At 38.3% G+C, this 20849-nt stretch overlaps 1 protein-coding gene across 3 annotated transcripts in view; it reads left to right on the forward strand.

The window, feature by feature from the left end:
- The first annotated feature begins 263 nt into the window (after positions 1 to 263).
- The window catches only part of IRAK1BP1 (interleukin 1 receptor associated kinase 1 binding protein 1), a 40091-nt gene continuing 19505 nt past the window's right edge, over positions 264 to 20849 (forward strand). For all 3 annotated transcript variants that reach the window (XM_054557780.2, XM_063724877.1, XM_002817079.5), the window contains exons 1-2: positions 264 to 659; positions 18146 to 18211. In XM_054557780.2, the coding sequence (XP_054413755.1) occupies positions 345 to 659; positions 18146 to 18211 (381 nt within the window). In that variant the 5' untranslated portion in view covers positions 264 to 344. The remainder of the gene's footprint in view (positions 660 to 18145; positions 18212 to 20849) is intronic.

A 20849-nucleotide genomic window follows, 5' to 3' on the forward strand; every position in this document is an offset into this window, starting at 1 on the left:
CGGCCTCCCTACTCTTCTCCTTCCTCTGAAGTGCAGAGGCGCGGTGGGACAAGGAGTTGCGAGAAAGGGCAGAGCTCACTGAGGAGGCAACAGAGAAAGTCCGCTAACATTTTTTGAAGGCCGTAAGTTAAACATGTTAAAAACTGTAGCTACTCACTCAGCCGACACCTAGTAAAAAAGATGCGGCAAGATCAACAAGGCATAGCTTGCGCCCGCCAGAAGTTCCGCGGCCTCCACACCCATCCCGGCATACTTTGCGCCGCGCACAGGCAAGCCCTGGTGCTCATTGGCCCCTTCAGCCTCCGTCGGCCCGTAGTTACTATGGAAACCCAGCTGCCATCGCTATGTCTCTGCAAAAGACCCCTCCGACCCGGGTGTTCGTGGAACTGGTTCCCTGGGCTGACCGAAGCCGGGAGAACAACCTGGTCTCAGGGGGAGAGACGCTACCGGGCCTACGCCACCACCTCTCCTCAACACAAGCCCAAACTGCTACCCGCGAGGTGCACGTAAGCGGCACCTCAGAAGTGTCTGCGGGCCCGGACCGGGCGCAGGTGGTGGTGCGGGTGAGCAGCACCAAGGAGGCGGCGGCCGAGGCCAAAAAGAGCGTTTGTCGCCGTCTAGATTACATCACGCAGAGCCTCCAGCAGCAGGGCGTGCAGGTGAGATCTCCGCGGGGGAGGAAATACGAGCCGGACAACACAAAAGGGTTGGCAGATGGTCGGGCCCCACAGGCCCCTCTAGCGGGAAGGGAGATGTGGAGGGTCTGGAGCGTTTAGGACGCCTTTGTCGCAAAGGTACTCCGGGACGCCAGGACCTGGCAGAGTGAATATTTGACCCATTCTTCTCCTAGACGAAGGTAATTATTGGCCTCAGGCAAATTAAAAATAAAAGAATGCTAATTGGGTAGGTTTTTATCTGGCGATATTTGCTTCAGTGATTTTGTTTTTAAGTTTGAAGTGATGAAATATTAAAACTTGAAACGTTAGTTGTAAATACTTGCCCAAGTGGAGTGCTGGACACTAAATATTTTGTTTTGTTTTGTTTTTATTCCGCACCATGGAATTGGCAAGTGAAGAGCACGACCTGCTTCCTTCCGATCATGTAAAACTTTGCATGTAATGGCTCTTGAGTATGTTCCGCAAACAGTACGTTGGGGAATGGGGAAGAAGTTGCGTCCATTTTCATTTTATAATGATTCCCCCAAAATTTCTTCGGTCTTCTTAGGTTTAACTTAAAAGAAAAAATCAAGCCAGTATTGTGGATACCACATATATGAAATACTTCTACTTACTTAACGGAGATGTCCATGAGACACATCACTAAACAAATCTTACCTTAAGCCTACTCCTAAGGAAAGAAAAAAAAATGAAGCCATCATTTAATCCACACAATAGCACTGTTAAGCATGTTTGAATATCCCTGTTTTCCAAATTTAAAGAGGTTAAACAATGCTCTGAACTTTAGGTAGAGCAATATTTGAACTCATGTATTCCTGAAACCAGAATGTAAGTTGCTTCCAATTCTGCCGATAATTAGAATGAAAGAAAATTAGAAATCATAGGGATCAACGATTTCAGTTTTCTCATTTTATAGAGTAGGACCCCAAAGGCCAGAGATGTAACTTATCCAGGATAACATTGAATTGGTAAAAGTGCAGGCATTGTTACTTCCAGTCTATTGCAAGAAATGCCATACCCCGAAAAAGCAAGTCCTTATTTTTAACAAGAAAAGATATTTGAATTGCATTTATAGTACAAACATACGAGTTATTACAAAGTCATTTGGACAAGATTTCTTCAAATGATTTTACAGTTTAGAAAAATACAGATAATTATAAATAATGTGAGTAAAGTGGGTTTAATATGTAGAAAAATAGTTTTAAGAAACTGCTACTAGTGCTGTAGTCGTTTGAATAATGTTACAAGTTTTTAAGTTATTTACATAAAATAAAAATGGAGCTCACAGGTCTCTAATATATAAAACAACATAGGCTGGGCATGGTGGCTCACACCTGTAATGCCAACACTTTGGGAGGCCAAGACAGGCGGATCATTTGAGGCCAGGAGTTCGAGACCAGCCTGGCCAACATGGCAAAACCCCATCTCTAGTAAAAATACAAAAATGATCTGGGCGTGGTGGCACACTCCTGTAATCCCAGCTACTAGGGTGACTGAGGCAGGAGAATCTCTTGAACCTGGGAGGCAAAGGTTTCAGTGAGCCGAGATGGCGCCACTGCACTCCAGCTTGGGTGACAGAGACTCTGTCTGAAATAAGTAAGTAAGTAAATAAATTACTAAATCCAACTTAGAGTAATGATATTAAGATTCAGTGTTCAAGGCAAGACATAAGAAGGACAGTAACCTCCCAATTATCTCTGCTAATGGATGAAAGCAGGTAGATAATTTGTTCAGGAGATAATACAAAATATCATTTATATTTTCAGGATGAATTATGGGTCTTCAGAAAGTCCTTATTCGTTTTAAACTTTAGAATTCTGACCTGCAAGGTTTATAAACATCACTTCCCTGCTTAAAGGGCTCTTCATAATCCAAACTCCTTTGCTTAAAAGATGGAGCCTGAGCCGGGCGCGGTGGCTCAAGCCTGTAATCCCAGCACTTTGGGAGGCCGAGGAGGGCAGATCACCTGAGGTTAGGAGTTCAAGACCAGCCTGACCAACATGGTGAAACCTCGTCTCTACTAAAAATACCAAAATTAGCCAAGCATGACGGTGCATGCCTGTAATCCCAGTTACTTGCGAGGCTGAGGCAGGAGAATTGCTTGAACCCAGGAGGTGGAGGTTGCAGTCAGCTGAGATCGTACTATTGCACTCCAGCCTGGGCAACAAGAGTGAAATTACGTCTCAAAAAAAAAAAAAAAAAAAAAAGATGGAGCCTGACTATCCTCATTTCCTATCATATCTTCCTCCCCTCTATTGTATTTTTCTTTAAGAATTAGCCCAAGTCTGAGCTATGGAAGTGAGACACTGTCTCAAAAAAAAAAAAAAAAAGAATCAGCCCAAATTCACCTTCTTGGCATTCCTTTCCTTATATAACACTAATCCCTGCCATACAACACTTCACTCCCTATACTTGTAATAAAAACTTATCTTATATCATAATTCTTAATTTACTTGTTTCTCCTCCATATTCTAAACTTCTCCAGAGCCAAGACCATTTGTTCTTTTTTTGCCTGTATGAGTTATGGTCCATACACTTCACATAATATGTACTCAGAAAATGCCTTGTGAATGAATAATAGAAAAAAAATGAAACAATAAGTGAACAAATTATTCAGCTATGGTATAGATCATAGATTTATGAACTTGTGTGAAGGTATAATCCTTACTTCTAGTGTGGTTTTCATTGAAAAGTATTTTAAAGTTCTAAGCAATATTTACTCATTCAGCCAACAAACATTAAGCCTTTCCTTTCATTGTTCATTTTTGTTTTTGTTTTTGTGGTTTTTTTTTGAGATGGAGTTTCGCTCTTGTCGCCCAGGCTGGAGTACAATGGAGGCGGTCTAGGCTCACTGCAACCTCCACCTCCCAGGTTGAAGCGATTCTCCTGCCTCAGCCTCCCAGGTAGCTGGGATTACAGGTGCCTGCCACCACGCCTGGCTAATTTTTGTATTTTTAGTAGAAATGGGGTTTCACCGTGTTGGCTAGGCTGGTCTCGAACTCCTGACCTCAACTGATCCCCCACCTCAGCCTCCCAAAGTGCTGGGATTACAGGCGTGAGCCACTGCGCCTGGCCCATTGTTCATTTTTAAACAATACTTTATATTGACTTAGTTTGTTTGGTCTGCTGTAATGAAAAACCATAGACTGGGTAGCTTATAAACAACAGAAATGTATATCTTACAGTCTTGGAAGCTGGGCATCCAAGATCAAGGAGCCAGTAGATCAAGGAGCCAGTAGATTTGGTATATAGTGAATGCTCCCAAGAATTACCCTGATATCTCTGCTTCCCCTTTATTTTCTTCTCTCTCCTACTATAGGCATAAAATGACCTCACAATGTCTGGTCCTCCCTTCACAAAAGTGTTTCTGTCACTCAGGATGCATATCTAAGTTCTAGTGCAAGAGAGGACTAGGAGTAAATGCTGAAGGGAGTGTTTAACCCCTTTAACCCATTGCAGTATGAGCAAAACTACTGTAAGAGTCCTTTAACACAGTGCAGCTGAAAGAGAGACCCCTTTTCTCCTTTTTGCTTCACAACAGACGACCTCAGCCACCATGACACCCAGTAGGAGGTATTCCACAGGAGCAGCAGAAGAGAACTTACCTTACATCATGATATATCAAGGCATATAGTTCTTGCAATGGACTAAATGTTTGTTTCCCCCCAAAATTTATATTTTGAAATCTACTCCCAAGTATGATGGTATTTGGAGGAGGCTTTTAGGAGGTGATTGGGACATGAGGATAGGGCTGTTTATAGATGAGAACTCCGAGGACCAGAGTGATTATTGGCAGGTTGCTTGCACACGGTCACAGCCAGGAAGTGGCAGAATTTTAACGTTAGGGTCCATGCTCTTAACCACTACAGGATGTTGCTTCTTTATTGTCTTGACAGTGGGTAATTGAGGTTTTAGGTAGGGAAGATGTCACTGATGCTATTGATACCACTACTTATATTCTTTGGCACTTCACATTTGTGTGCATGTAGGCCCAGCGTCCATCTAACAACATTTGTAAATTCTTTGCCTGAAAGTGAAAGCTTTCCCTGGCTGCCGGAATCCACTCTCTGCAAATGGGGCCAGAGTGTAATGCCAGTGAATTAAAGTCCTCTCCCCCAGCCGCAGCAGCCTTCATCTGAAGGCTAATGTAGAACTAGAATGACTGAGGGAAATGAATGGAAAGAGACCCCGGCATCTTCACCCCTTGGGGTCGGATAATTCTGAGGTATGTGTTCCACCCTGGTTCCTAGAGTTTCTCTGCAGGATTAAATTTGAGTTGACCACAGCGGTAATTTGCTTGACAACACATCCTTTAGTGCCTTTCTTTCCTTATCTGTCTTGCCTCCCACTCTGTTAATGGTGTTTTTTGGGATCACCTTCAAAATTAACTGTATGCAAATCTTTGTCTTAGGATATGTTTCTAGGGGCACCCAAATTAAGATAAGAAGTAGTGGCAACAAATTGAACATAGGCATTGGCTAGAGTTTTTCATTATTAAAAATGGTCACAACATGAATGTCCTTATAAGCTACATATTTATACCTGTCCTTAATTACAGGTTAAGCATCCCATCCAAAATGCTTTACCAGAAATGTTTTGGATTTCGGAAGTTGTGGATTTGGGAATATTTATATTTTATATGTACCAGTGGAATATTTGTAATCGGAAATCCAAAATTCAAAATGCTCCAGTTTCCTTTGAGTGTCATGTTGGCACTCAAAAAGTTTAAGATTTTGGAGCATTTTGGATTTTCGGATTAGGGATCCTCAACTGGTAATGTTCTTTGGACATTAATTCCTGGATTATGTATATTTGAAGGCTTATGAAAAATTGTACCCTAAAAATATACGTTTACATCTTCACTTGGCACAGTAGGCATTATTTTCTTCTGTAATTTTGCCAACTTAGCAGTCCAAAAAATGATACTGTTGTTTCTTTTTTATCATTTGAACTTAAACTTTTTAAATATAAATTTCTAGTTCACAATATTTTGCCCATTTTTCTATTGTCTTTACCTTATTAAATTGATAAGAACCTTAAAAATTAAGATTATAAATAACCTGGCCGGGCACGATGGCTCATGCCTGTAATCCCAGCACTTTGAGAGGCTGAGGCAGGCAGATTACTTGAGGTCAGGAGTTCAAGGCCAGCCTAGCTAACATGGTGAATCCCTGTTTCTACTAAAAATATAAAAATTAGCCAGGCATGGTGGTGGGTGCCTGTGTCTCAGCTACTCCAGAGGCTGAGGCAGGAGAATCGCTTGAGCCCAGGAGGCAGAGGTGGCAGTGAGCTGAGATCACGCCACTGCACTCCAGCCTAGGCAACAGAGTGAAACTCTGTCTCAAAAAAAAAAAAAAAAAAAGATTGTAAATAACCTGTCATATATTGCAAAAAATTTTCTCAGTTTTTGATTTGCTGTATAACTTAGTTTATAGTATTGAACATTCAAAATCTTAAAGTTTTGTTTAGCCAAATTCATTAATTTTTTTCTGTATTTTTTCTACCTTTGTATATAATGTTTATTGGGTGTATTGGGTTCTTCTCAAACGTAAAGCTATATAACTTTTTTTTTTAAACACAGGGTCTCATTCTGTTGCCCAGTATGGAGTAGGGTGATACTATCATTGTTCACTGCGGCCTAAAACTCCAGGGCTCAAGCTATCCTCCCACCTCAGCCTCCCAATAGCTAGGACTACAGGCACGCACCTCCATGCCCAGCTAATTTTTTATTTTTTGTAGAGACAGGGTCTTACTATGTTGTCCAGGCTGGTCTCAAACTCCTGGCCTCAAGCAATCCTCTCACCTTGCCCTCCTGAAGCACTGGAATGCCAGGCATGAGCCACCACACCTAGCCTTATAGAACTATTAACTAATATTTCCTGGTCTCTTAAGGAACCTTTGTAGTACATTAGATATGTGTACTGTGCTTGTAATTTACTTTGGTATAAGGATAAGAGTTTTGTTTTCTCTTAAATAGGTAAGTAGCTGTACTGACACCATTTACTGAAGTCTGTCTTTCCCTTACTACACATGCAAGAACCTTGCTTTACATAATTGAAAGTCAAGTTGTAATATGGGCTTTCATTGTGAAGGCTCTACATACTTTGATGTAGTTCTCTTGGCTTTACCTTCATCTTCCTGCATGATACTAAAATGGCTGCAACATTCCCAAGCCTTACATCTTATACCATAGCTTAAAAAGAAAAACAATAGTCTTTGTTTCCTGCAACCACATTTATTTTTAAAAATCCTACAGTTCACTCTAAATAGACAACCTAAACTTATTTTTGTGGCCAGAGAAATGCCAGACCAATTAGCTTAGATTTGGATTTCTGTCCATCTTTTAACCTAATCCTGTACCAAATCAGATGTGATCATCCTAAATAGTTTAAACCTATTACGGCTTAGCCTGAATCACATAGTTACTGCTCAGAGGGAGTAGGGGAAGAGTGTATGACATGAAGATTCTGTATTCCTTGTTTTACCTACTGCTTTGAAATGTTACTGGTTATTGCTATTTGTAATCTTCAGATGTTCTTGAGTTAGTTACAGAATTAATTAGTTCATTTGATCCTTGATACGGTCCTGTGCCAGTACTATCCTGTTTAAATTATTATCTTCATAAAACATTTGTAGGGCAAGTTCTCCCCTCATTACTCTTCTGAAAAAAATTCCCTGTCTGCAAGGAACAGAGGGACATTTTAAGTGACAACATGAAATTATAGTCAGAAATTCCAGAGGATGGAAAATTTCTATACAAAAAATTTCTATTTATATTTTGCATTGAGTTTACAAATTAATTTCAGGATAACAGCTGATTTTACAGTGTTGTGTCCCAGTCCATTTATTTAAATGCTTTGTTTTTCTGTAAAGTTTTTTGGTTTTCTAGGAAATACTCTTCTAGACGTTGACCTAGGCAAAGAATTTATGATGAAGACCTTAAAAGCAAATGCAACAAAATGAAAAATAGACAAATGGGACTTAATTAAACTAAAGAGCTTCTGCACAGCAAATGAAACTATCAACAGAGTAAACAGAAACACTATAGAATGGGAGAAAATATTTGCAAACTATGCATCTGACAAAGGTCTAATGTCCAGAATCCTATAAGGAATAAATCATCAGAAAAAAAACAATCTCCTGAAAAAGTGGGCAAAGGAAATGAGTAGACACTTCTCAAAAGAAGCCATACAAGCAGCCAGCAAACACATGGAAAAGTGCTCAGCATCACCAATCATTGGAGAGATGCAAATCAAAACCACAGTGAAATACCATCTCACACTAGTAAGAATGGCTTTTATTAAAAAGTCAAAAAATAACAGATATTGGCAAGATTGTAGAGAAAGAGGAGTGCTTATACTCTTGGTGGAAATGTAAATTAGTTCTGCCACTGTGAAAAGCAGTTTGGAGATTTCTCAAAGAACTAGAAATAAAATTACCATTTGACCTGGCAATCTCTTTGCTGGGCATATACCCAAAGGTAAATAAATTGTTCTACAAAAAAGACACATTCACTTGTATGTTTATTGCAGCACTATTCACAATAGCAAATACATGGAATCAACCCAGGTGCCCATCAACAATGGATTAGATAAAGAAAATGTGATACTTATACACAATGAACTACTATGTAGCCGTGAAAAGGAACAAAATCATGTACTTTGCAGCAATATGGATAAGGCTTGAAGCCATTATCCTGCCCCAGTGCAGAAACAGAAAACCACATGTTCTCACTTATAAGTGAGAAGTAAACATTGGGTACACATGGACACAAAGATAAGAACAATAAACACTGGGAATTCCAAAAGTAGGGAGGGAGCACAGAAGTGGTTGAAAAAGTAACCAGGTACTCTGTTCCCTACTTGGGCAACGGGATCAGTTGTACCCCACACCTCAGCATCACGCAGCGTACCCATGTAACAAACATGCACATGTACCTTCTGAATCTAAAATAAATAAATAAAAATATATATATTGAATAGATGGGATGTTTTCCCAGAAGATTTTAAAAGACTTTTTAAAGTTCTATGGTTTTCTTCTTGTTTACTTTTTAAAATTTTATTCCTATGAAAATAATTTTTATGGCTATTGAGATAGTTATCATCATGATTTGTTCTTCCCTATTGATATGATTTGGGTCTGTGTCCCTACCCAAATTTCATCTAGAATTGTTATCCCTATGTGTCGAGGGAGGGATCTGATGGGAGGTAATTAAACTATGGGGGCAGTTTCCTCTGTGCTGTCCTTGTAAGAGTGAGGGAGTTCTCATGAGAGCTGATGCTTTAAAGTGTGACACTTTATCACTCTCTCTCTCTCTCCTGCCAACATGTAAGACGTGCCTTGCTTCCCCTTTGCCTTCTGTCATGATTGTAAGTTTCCTGAGGCCTCCCCAGCCATGTGGAAGTGTGAGTCAAACCTCATTTGTTTATAAATTACCCAAACTCAGGTAGTATCTTTATAGCAGCGTGAAAATGGACTAACACCCATATTACTTAAGTAGTTATTCCTGTCTTGACCATCTTGTCTTAAAACTCCGCCTTTCGTATCTAGAAATAAACAGTAGCTTAATCAAGAAAACTTAGCAGAGTAGGCTGATATATTTCATATTTTTCAGTTTTGTGCCCCTTATAGCAGGCTTTCTCAATCTTGGCAGTATTAACATTATGGATTGGATAATTCGTTGTTGTTGGGGGTTGTCCATGCATTGTAGGATATTTAACATCATTCCTGGCCCCTACCCATGGGGTGACCAGCATGTCCTCCTTAACCTGAAACTGTTCAAGTTTTAAAACTGACAGGCCCATGTCTGAGGAACCTCCTCAGTTTGAGTTTCACAGGGACACTTGATCATCTTGTGTATCCACTTAGTAGTGTATTCCTCTTCCCCAGCTGTGACAATAACAAATGTTTCCAGGCATTGACAGATGTCCTCTAGGGCAAAATCATCTGGTGGAGAACCACTGCCCTATAGATAAACAAAAAATCTCATACTCTGTGTTGGAACCCACCAGCCAGACTATCAGAAATGTATCTATAGTGAAACAAAGTTAGGTCTATTTAGCATGATGCAACAAAGAATAAATGCATCCCAAAGGACCTTAGGAGTGTTTCAGAAACAGGTATTCAGGAGGAGCCTCTTAAAGGTTTTGGCCTTGTGCTGAGTAGTTCCAGGAAAGGATCAATGAAGCAGGCAGGGACAGTTTGGTGATTGGCTATTTTATTAATTTTTTCATAGGAAACCCAGAGGATTACAGTTAGGCTAGGTGTGCCTTTGGTAAAGGCACAGTAATCAAGCAGAAAAAGAATGTTAATTAGTTTTTGTGGTTGCAGGTCTGTTCATTTCTGTTAGAAACTTTGGCTCTGTTAAAAACTTACCTTAGATTCTATGTCCTCTGGAAACATTGTTTATGTTCTGCTTAGACATCCTCCATCTGATTGTCAACAGGCAATTTTTATTTCTCCATTCCCTGTAATATTATTTAGAATTTCAAAATGTATCAGATATTTTACTATATAGAGAAGCAAGATAACTGTCTTCTTGTATGGGTTGTTTTCAGACTGCACACACTTCCCTTTAAAAAACACTGGGCTGGCATAGGTTCCAAGATGGCCAAATAGGAACAGTTCCAGTCTACAGCTCCCAGCGTGAGCGATGCAGAAGACGGGTGATTTCTGCATTTCCAACTGAGGTACCGGGTTCATCTCACTGGGGCTTGTCAGACAGTGGGTGGAGGACAGTGGGTGCAGCCTATGGAGCGTGAGCCGAAGCAGGGCGAGGCATCGCCTCAGCCGGGAAGTGCAAGGGGTCAGGGAATTCCGTTTCCTAGCCAACGGAACCCGTGACAGACGGCACCTGGAAAATCGGGTCACTCCCACCCTAATACTGTGCTTTTCCAGCGGTCTTAGCAAACGGCACACCAGGAGATTATATCCCACACCTGGCTCAGAGGGTCCCACACCCACGGAGCCTGGCTTGCTGCTAGCACAGCAGTCTGCTATCGAACTGTAAGGCAGCAGCGAGGGTGGGGGAGGGGCCTCCGCCATTGCTGAGGCTTGAGTAGGCAAACAAAGTGGCCGGGAAGCTCGAACTGGGTGGATCCCGCCACAGCTCAAGGAGACCTGCCTGCCACTGTAGACTCCACCTTTGGGGCAGGGCATAGCTGAACAAAAGGCAGCAGAAACTTCTGCAGACTTAAATGTCCTTTAATGTCTGACGGCCTTGAAGAGAGTAGTGGTTCTCCCAGCACGGAGTTTGAGATCTGAGAACGGACAGACTGCCTGCTCAAGAGGGTCCCTGACCCCCGAATAGCCTAACTGGGAGGCATCTCCCAGTAGGGGCCAACTGACACCTTATACGGCCAGGTGCCCCTCTGAGACGAAGCTTCCAGAGGAAAGATCAGGCAGCAACATTTGCTGTTCTGCAGTATTTGCTGTTCTGCAGCCTCCGCTGCTGATACCCAGGCAAACAGGGTCTGGAGTGGACCTTCAGCAAACTCAAACAGACCTGCAGCTAAGGGTCCTGACTGTTAGAATGAAAACTAACAGAAAGGACATCCAAAACAAAACCCCATCTGTACGTCACCATCATCAAAGACCAAAGGTAGATCAAACCACAAAGATGGGGAGAAACCAGAGCAGAAAAGCTGAAAATTCTAAAAATCAGAGCGCCTTTTCTCCTCCAAAGGAATGCAGCTCCTCGCCAGCAACAGAACAAAGCTGGACTGAGAATGACTTTGACGAGTTGAGAGAAGAAGACTTCAGACGATCGGTAATAACAAACTTCTCCGACCTAAAAGAGGATGTTCAAACCCAACGGAAAGAAGCCAAAAACCCTGAAAAAAGATTAGACGAATGGCTAACTAGAATAAACAGCGTAGAGAAGACCTTAAATGACCTGATGGAGCTGAAAACCATGGCACAAGAACTACGTGACGCATGCACAAGCTTCAGTAACCGATTAGATGAACTGGAAGAAAGGGTATCAGTGATGGAAGATCAAATGAATGAAATGAAGTGAGAAGTTAAGTTTACAGAAAAAAAAGTAAAAAGAAACGAACAAAGCCTCCAAGAAATATGGGACTATGTGAAAAGACCAAATCTACGTCTGATTGGTGTACCTGAAAGTGACGGGGAGAATGGAACCAAGTTGGAAAACACTCTTCAGGATATTATCCAGGAGAACTTCCCCAACCTAGCAAGGTTAGGTTGAGTTCTCACTCAAAGGTGGGAATTGAACAATGAGAACACTTGGACACAGGATGGGGAACATCACACACCAGGGCCTGTCTTGGGGTGGGGGCAGGGGGGAGGGATAGCATTAGGAGATATACCTAATGTAAATGACGAGTTAATGGGTGCAGCACACCAACATGGCACATGTATACATATGTAACAAACCTGCATGTCGTGCACATGTACCCTAGAACTTAAAGTATAATAATAAAAATTTTAAAAAAATAAATCACTGGGCTAAAGTAAATAAGTGTTTTACTGGTGCTAAGATTGTTTTTCAGAGAGAAAAACAATAGGAGTGTAGAAGCAATTCGATAAAGGAGTCTTTTCAACAAATGTTGCTGCAACAGTCAAATGTCTGTATGCAAAAAAATGAACCGCCACACTCACCTCACACCTTATACAAAACTTTGCTCAAAATTGGTCAATATTGAGCATGTAACATCTGTTGCCTGTTATCAGGATAGAAGTCCAAGCACTTCTGCCCACTGCATTTTGGTATGAGAGTCACCAAGAAAACAATGCAGTCAAGCACTGGATGGAACAAACCTTACTTATGTAGAGAAAAGACAAGAGTGAGATCAGAGTCAGTAGTAGATGTCAGTCCCCCATGGCCAGCAACTCCTTCCCAGCAGCTAATGCAGGGTCAGTTGACCTGCATGCACATCTCTTATGCCGCAACAAAAGGACTCAGTCCCCTTCCTACAGGGTACAGATATAGTAGTGAGGTTGGTCAGGTGTCATATGACATACAACCTTTAAGTAGAACAAAAAAGTACATATTGAGTCTGAAATGGAGAAGGTATTCCCATACAAAGAAACAAGCCCAGCACAAGCTCTGAAAGATACTTTATCTCTTAGTAAGCAAGTGTTCCAGGGCCACGGCCCATTCTTGGGCAGTTGAGTGTAGATCAAAAGACTATAGCATGAGATTAGCTTTCCCAACAGTAAAACACAAAACTTCTAGAAAAAAAGAAAAGGAGAAGATCTATGTGACCTTGGGATTGAAGATGAGTTTTTAGATACAGAGGTTGAGTATCCTTTATCTGAAATGTTGGGACCAGAAATGTTTCAGATTTCAGATTTTTATTTTGGAATATTTGCATTATATACTTAATGGTTGAATATCCCAAATCCAAAAATCTAAAATTCAAAATTCTCCAAGGAGCATTTTCTTTGAGCATCATGTTGGTGCTAAAAAAAAAGTTTTGAATTTTAGAGCTTTTCGAATTTTGGATTTTCATATTTAGGATGCTCAACCTGTATTACCAAAAAGCACAGTCCATGAAACAAAGAAAAAGATAAATTGCATTTTATGACAATTAAAAACTCACTTTGTGAAAAACATTGTTAAGAAAATGAAAAGTCAATCTATAGACTGGGAGAAAATATTTGTAAATTACATAGCTGATAAAGGACTTGTATCTGTTAAGAAAATGAAAAGTCAGTCTATAGACTGGGAGAAAATGTTTGTAAATTACATAGCTGATGAAGGACTTGTATCAAGAACATATATAGACCTCAATTCAGCAATATAACAAACAGCTCAGTAAAAATGCACAAAAGATCTTAACAGACTCTTCACCAGGGAACTTATACAGATGGCAAATAGGCACATGAAAAGATACTCAACATTATTTGTCAATAGGGAAATGGAAAATAAAACCACAATGAAATACTGCTATGTACCTATTAGAATGGCTTAAATACAGTAACACTGATACCAAATGCTGAGAAGGATGCAGAGCAACAGGAATTCTCATTCATTGCTGGTGAGATTGCAAAATTATATAGCCACTTTGGAAGGTAGTCTTACAGTTTGTTATAAGTTAAGTATAGACTTACCATAGAAGTCAGCATTCTAGGATAATTTGCCAAAGTGAATTGAAAACATAAGTACATATAAGAATCTGTACACAAATGTTTATAGCAGCTTTATTTATAACTTCTAAAACTGGAAGCAGCTGAGATGTCTTTCAGCAGTGGCATGGATTAAAAAAATTGTGGTACATCCATGCAAAAGAATATTATTCAGCAATAAAAAGGAATGAGAATTGATTCACAAAATAATGTGAGTGAATCTTAGCTGTATATTAGTCAGTGAAAGAAGCCAGACCCAAAAGCTTTGAATTTTATGATTCTATTCATATGATCTTCTGAAGAAAAGCAAAACTATGGGGAACGAAAACAGATTAGTGGTTAACAATCTGTTGGAGGGCAAAGTGGTTGACTAAAAGAGATTCACGGAGAAATTTTTAAGGTGAACTATTCTTTATGGTACTGGAGTGGTACATACATGACTTTATGCATTTGTCAAACCTCATAGAGCTGTAAGTCGCAAATAGTGAAGCTTGATGTATGTAAACTGGGGGAAAAAGGCATCAAAGAGCCTATCACAGGATCAATCCCAGGATAAAATTTATTCTCTTGACAAATGAACCCAGTTCTCACAAATGAGTGATATAACTGTGCTTAAGGTGATAGGGGCAGGGAGTGTCCTAAATTACTGGAAAATGGTGTTTTGACTGGAAATTATAAGGATGAAGAATAAAGATACAAAAACTTTGTGCTCTGGTAAATATGTTTTCCAAAGGGGTATTTGTTAACAAGTCTGAAACTGCTTTACATGTATACAGGGGTTAAACAAATAAATAAGTGGATAGTGGATGGTGGGAACCAGGTTTCTCACTATCAGAGAGGGAAGTTACAGATAAAAATGGAAGGTTAAAATGAATTCTGTGATTCAGGATTAGAGTTGAAAACATCAGTGTGAACTCATGTTTACCTTTATATATTGTACAGATGGAAAAATACAGAAAATTTTACATGTGAGTTAGTATCTGTGTGCGTATATGTATGTCTATGCATATATATATATGTAACCTAGCTCTGTCCACTGAGAGAGCCTAGAAGGAATGACACCCCAATAGCAGTGAGCAGTCTCAGCATTCAGATCTTGGTTCTACATATGAATCTCAAAGAAAAGGTACTGTGCTTCTTGGAGAAAGGGCTTATTCTAGGACTGGGGCAAGGAAACTACATAAGCCTGTAATATCTTGCAACAGAAAGTAAGAAAGTGCTCAAAAAATAAAGGAAAAGGGTATGTCAAACAGATAAAGGAGCCAACCTGAAAAAAGTCCCAATGGCCAAAGCTAGAACAATTGAGCAACAAATAAATAAAGTAGTATTTATTGAGTGAGTGTGGGCTGCACTTAGTGACATGCTTCCAATTAATAAAGTATGGAAAGGGGAAAATAGTAACTTTACAGTGGAGGAAACTGGCAAACACTACTTTACCCAAGTGACCAGTATTAGTATCTTGGGTAGTGTCATGTGGATACCATGTACTGCCTGATGTGTTGTGATTAAAAAGGCATTTCACCTCTATGGTATTCTTTCCTAAAATTTATAACTCTAGTCTCATCATGAGAAAACATCAATGTCAAAATGAGGGACATTCTGCAAAATACATGACCAAAACTTTCAAGGTCATGAAAAACAAGGGAAGACTGAGAAACTGTCAAGAGACCAGAGGAGACTAAGGAGACTTGATGAATTAATGCAATACAGTATCATGGATTTGATCCTGTGGTAGTAAAAAGGACATTTAATAGAAAAACTGGTGAAATCCAAATAAAGTTTGGAGTTTTGTTAATGGTAATCTACTAATGTTGGCTTTTTAATTTAGACAGATGTAGTATAGTATTAACATCAGGTAAGTCTGAAAGTGAGGTAGATGGGAACTCTGTACTATCTTGGTAACTTCTCTGTAAATTTAAAATTATTCCAAAATTAAAAGTTTATTTTAAAAAGTTCAGGCCAAGTGTGATGGCTCATGCCTGTAATCCCAGCACTTTGAGAGTCTAAGGTGGGAGGATCACTTGAGGCCAGGAATTTGAGACCACCCTAGGCAACATGGCAAGATCCTATCTCTACAAAAATTTTTTTAGAAAATCCGGGCATGGTGGTGTGTGCCTGTTATCCTCCTAGCTACTCAGGAGGCTGAGGCAGAAAGATTGCTTGAGCTCAGGAGTTCAAGATTACGGTGAGCCGTGCTTGTACCACTACACTGCAGCCTGGGCAGCAAAGCAAGACCCTGTCAATCAGTAGTTAAGAACAAAATGTAGAATATAATTTTATTTATGAAGAAGTCTGTATATAGATCTAGATACGTTTATATGCATTGATGGTTTATTAAAATGTTTACTAAAATATTAACAGTAATGGGATTTGAGAATGTTATTACTTTCTTTTTGGTTATTTTCTCTAGTATTAGATTTTCTTTGATTAGCATGTATTTTTATTTTAAAAACACTATTAAAAACAAAAATAGCAATAAAAGATACTTTTCTTTCCAATTATCTTTCATAAAATTATCTCTAATAATTTTTCAATCAGAAGTTTATCAAGTGAAGTGGGAGAAAAGTGAAAAATGAGACATGTTTTATGACGTTTACATGTCATAAAATATTAAATGACAAAAAAGTTTCATGTTAATCAAGTGAAAAAGTGATTGCAAGCAATATATATAGTACAGACCCCTAATTCTTACAGTCAGTCTTGGTCCAAAAATATTAAATGTAAAATTCCAGAAATAATCCCTAAGTTTAAAATTGTACACCATTCTGAGTAGCATGATGAAATCTCTGTGTCCTGCTCTGTCCCACCTGGGCATGTGAATCATACCTTGTTCAGTGTGTATCCATGCTGTATGTGCTACCTACCCATTAGTTGCTTCTAGCTGTCTCAGTTATCAGAGCAGAAAAAAATGTTATATATAAGGTTGGATACTATCTGTGGTTTCAGGTGTCTGCTGGAGGTCTTGGAATTTATCCCCTGTAGATAAGGGAGAACTACTGTACTGTTTAAGGCAGAACTACTGTACTGTTTTGTATTCTAAGTACTGTACTGTACTTAACCTGTATTCTAAATTTTCCACAATGAGTAGGTATTACTTTCATAATAAAAATATTGCGTTAATATTTTCATGGGACTGACAGACATCAGAATGATATTTGGAACTTGAGTCAAAAGCTTTTAACTTGGGTTAAAACTTTTAAGAATTTTGCTGGATAACATAAACTGCTTGTAATTAGTTTATATCTTAAAATTTAGATGCAACCATGTCTTCTTCAAATAACATAATTAAATTACTTGGCATAATCATATATTGATTTAACATATATTTTGAAAGGTACAAAAAAATTACATAAAATATAAGTTTTGCTTGTCCTCAAACAATGAGAGTAGCTGAAGATTTTAGTCACTGAATTTAAAAACCCTTTTGGAAAGTAAATAAGAAATTCAACTTTTTTGTCAGAATTATATGCCTTGTATTTACCCTGAGAATATATAAATATTAGTACTTTTCTAAAACCAAACTGACTCAGGTTAGATGTTTCAATAAATATTTATATCATAGTGGTATAGCATCCACTTTTGGTGAGTGCCTTCTCTATGCCAAATACTTGATATACAACTTCTCATTAAATCTGCAAAATGATGCTATATGGTGTACATGGTATTAACCTGATTTGAGAAATGTGGAAACTAAGGCTTAAAAAATTGAGTAACTTGCCCAGAGTTGCACATGATAAATATTTGGTAATTTTGTATTAAAATATTTGTAAATTAAATATTTTTTAAAACACTGACACTCAACATTAAGTATACTTTATGTGCAAACAATTGCTCATAGATATCACCCTAACTTTATACTTTCATTATAAGGTAATATAAACTAAGAAATAGTTTAAAATGGAATAAAAACAGCAAGTGGGAAATAGCAGTTAATTGCCACTAAATACAATTTTAGTACTATCATCACCTAATGTGCAGGTGACACTACAGGAGAGAAATTTCTTTTTAGATAAAAAGCAAATAAAGTCATAACATAAAGGATTTGAAATGCTTTTCAACATTCTTTTGTTTTGCAGTGCAATTTTACCATATTGTGATAAATATTGTTTAAAAATGAAAACCATTCAACCTTTATACAAATTAAAAAGAATAAAACTATTTTCAAATTATAAAAGGAGTGACATTTATGAAATTTTAAGCAAAATTGATTTCTGAATTCATTTTATGTCACTTTTAGGAAAATTTTAAAATAGGCAAAGTTCTTTTTGCATACTTTATGTTTTTCTGATTTTCATTAGTGTAGGTTTCTAATTTATGTTTTAGAGTAATTGCATCAAATATTTAGTAATCATACTCTTGAACTTTTTCTGTTTCAGGCAGAAAATATAACTGTGACAAAGGATTTTAGGAGAGTGGAAAATGCTTATCACATGGAAGCAGAGGTATGTACTTAACAAATAATTGGAAGCAGCATGATTTTGTGGAGACAGTCATTTTTATTCTTGAACTGAAACGAATGGTGAAAAATGCTTCTCATGATATTGATAGAAGATTATTTTTCTCAAAATCATTTTGATGTTATATATCTATTTCAGCTTTTAAATAAGCTTAATGAGATTTAAAAGAAATAGTTTAAAATGGAATAAAAACAGCAAGTGGGAAATAGCAGTTAATTGCCACTAAATACAATTTTAGTACTATCATCACCTAATGTGTGGGTGACACTACAGGAGAGAAATTTCTTTTTGGATAAAAAGCAAATAAAGTCATAACATAAAGGATTTGAAATGCTTTTCAACATTGTTTTGTTTTGTGGTGCAATTTTACTGTATTGTGATTATTGTTTAAAAATGAAAACCATTCAACCTTTATACAAATTAAAAAGAGTAAAACTATTTTCAATACACTCAATTAATGACAACATTTAGTTCCTACAACTGCCCATACTTTTTACTTATATTTGAAGATTTAATGGCCAGGATTTTGTGAAATCAGAGTATGTTCTAGTGGTGGTTAGGTTACAGGACTGCTGTTTCTGATTCCAAACATTTTGGAGTACGTGCCTAGTACATGCCACCTCCTTGTAACAGGAAACAAAGAGTGGGGTTATATTGAAATCTTGTATATCAAATGAGAGAATCTTTGTCTTTTGAAGTAGAAAATATCTCCATCACCCGTTTCTATCTTCAGGCAGATAATACATTATTTTTCTGACTTTAAATGTGTGACTTTAGGTTCAAATCACTTAGGCCCAGATTTCTCAAAGGTCATATAACAAGAATTAGATTAGAAATTAGAACCCTGGATTCTTATCTCTTGAGAAGCAACTTCCACAATATTCTGTTTGTTGCCCCAATGCTTCCTGTAATCATTTTGTGATTTCTCCACTTAAAATTTTACTATGTCAAGGAATTTTTAAATTACTCATTATGATTTTAGGGATCCACTTGGCAAAACTTATTTCGTAGTAGTAGGAACTGAAAAATACCTTTCAAAACAGTATGAAGAGCAGTCTGATCCAAATTACAGAGGTTAAGAGCTGGTAGTATGTTATAGCACTCCTCCAGTAATTATCACCTGTTAGCACTTCAGATTGTAATAAATATAGATGGGAGCAAGTTATCTTAGTTAAGGAGGTTTATTATGAAGGTACCAAGGGAATAATGAGAAAAAAGAAACAGTCCCAGAAACTACACAGCCAGCCTTCATGAAAAACTGGAATGTGTCTGAAACCACTGAGTTGTCCTAGGAACTGACCTTTCAGATGCAGAAAGAGAGCATTAGAGCTGCTTGTTTTAAAACATGACTAAATGAGAGTTTGGCTAAACTCTGCTCCTCTTCCTTCTGCTTTACCTTTTTAATGTTTTATATTCAGATTTCTTAAGAGAGAATCTGATTATATTTTGTATAGGGATTCCAGGTAGCCAGAATTTATATCATATCACACAGTCCAATACATGATTGCCTTTAGGTCAGCACCAGCAGTCAGTGGAAACCAAAGTACTGGGATCACAAGATACAAAATGTACCAACCTAAGTGTTAATAACAATGTGTGGCTTTATGACTATGGATTTAGCAAACACTAGAGCCTAATGTATAACACATACCGGTATTCTTAAGTACTGCTAAATATATGGAATGAGATTAGATGGTTGGTAGACTTCTACAACTCAGTAGAAGAAAAGCAAATAACCTGATTTTAAAAATGAACAAAGGACTTGAATAGACATTTATCAAAAGAAGACATACAGATGTACAAAAGGTATAGAAAAAGGTGTTCAGCATCACTAATTATTTCAGACATACAAATCAAAACTACATTGAGCTATAACCTCACACCTATTAGAATGGCTAGTATCAAAAAAGCAGAAGATTGGCTGGGCGTGATGGCTCACACCTGTAATCCCAGCACTTTGGGAGGTCAAGGGGGGAGGATCACGAGGTCAGGAGTTCGAGACCAGCCTGACCAATATGGTGAAACCTCATCTCTACTAAAAATACAAAAAAAATTAGCCAGGTGTGGTGGCAGGCGCCTGTAATCGCAGCTACTCAGGAGGCTAAGGCAGAAGAATCAGTTGAACCCAGGAGGTGGAGGTTGCCATGAGCTGAGATTGCGCCACTGCACTCCAGCCTGGGCAACAGAGTGAGACTCCATCTCAAAAAAAAAAAAAAAAAAAAAAACAACAACAGAAGACAGTGTTGATGAGAAAGTGGAAAAATTAGAACCCTTGTGCCCTGCAGGTGGGCATGTATGATGCTGTAACCATTATGGAAAACAGTATACAGGTTCCTCAAAAAATTAAAAATAGAACTACGATATGACCCAGCAATTCCACTCCTGGGTGTATATCCAAAAGAACTGACATCAGGATCTGGAAGAAATACTTGTACTTGCATGTTCATTGCGGCATTATTCACAATAGCCAAGATATGGAAGCAACCCAAATGTCCATTGACAGATAAATGGATAAAGAAAATGTGTTATATACATACAATGAAATATTATTTAGCCTTAAAAAAAGGGAAATCCTACCATTTGAAACATTGCTATGCCTGCAAGACATTATGTTAAGAGAAAT

Source organism: Pongo abelii, chromosome 5 (assembly GCF_028885655.2).
Source record: "Pongo abelii isolate AG06213 chromosome 5, NHGRI_mPonAbe1-v2.0_pri, whole genome shotgun sequence".
Taxonomy (NCBI): domain Eukaryota; kingdom Metazoa; phylum Chordata; class Mammalia; order Primates; family Hominidae; genus Pongo; species Pongo abelii.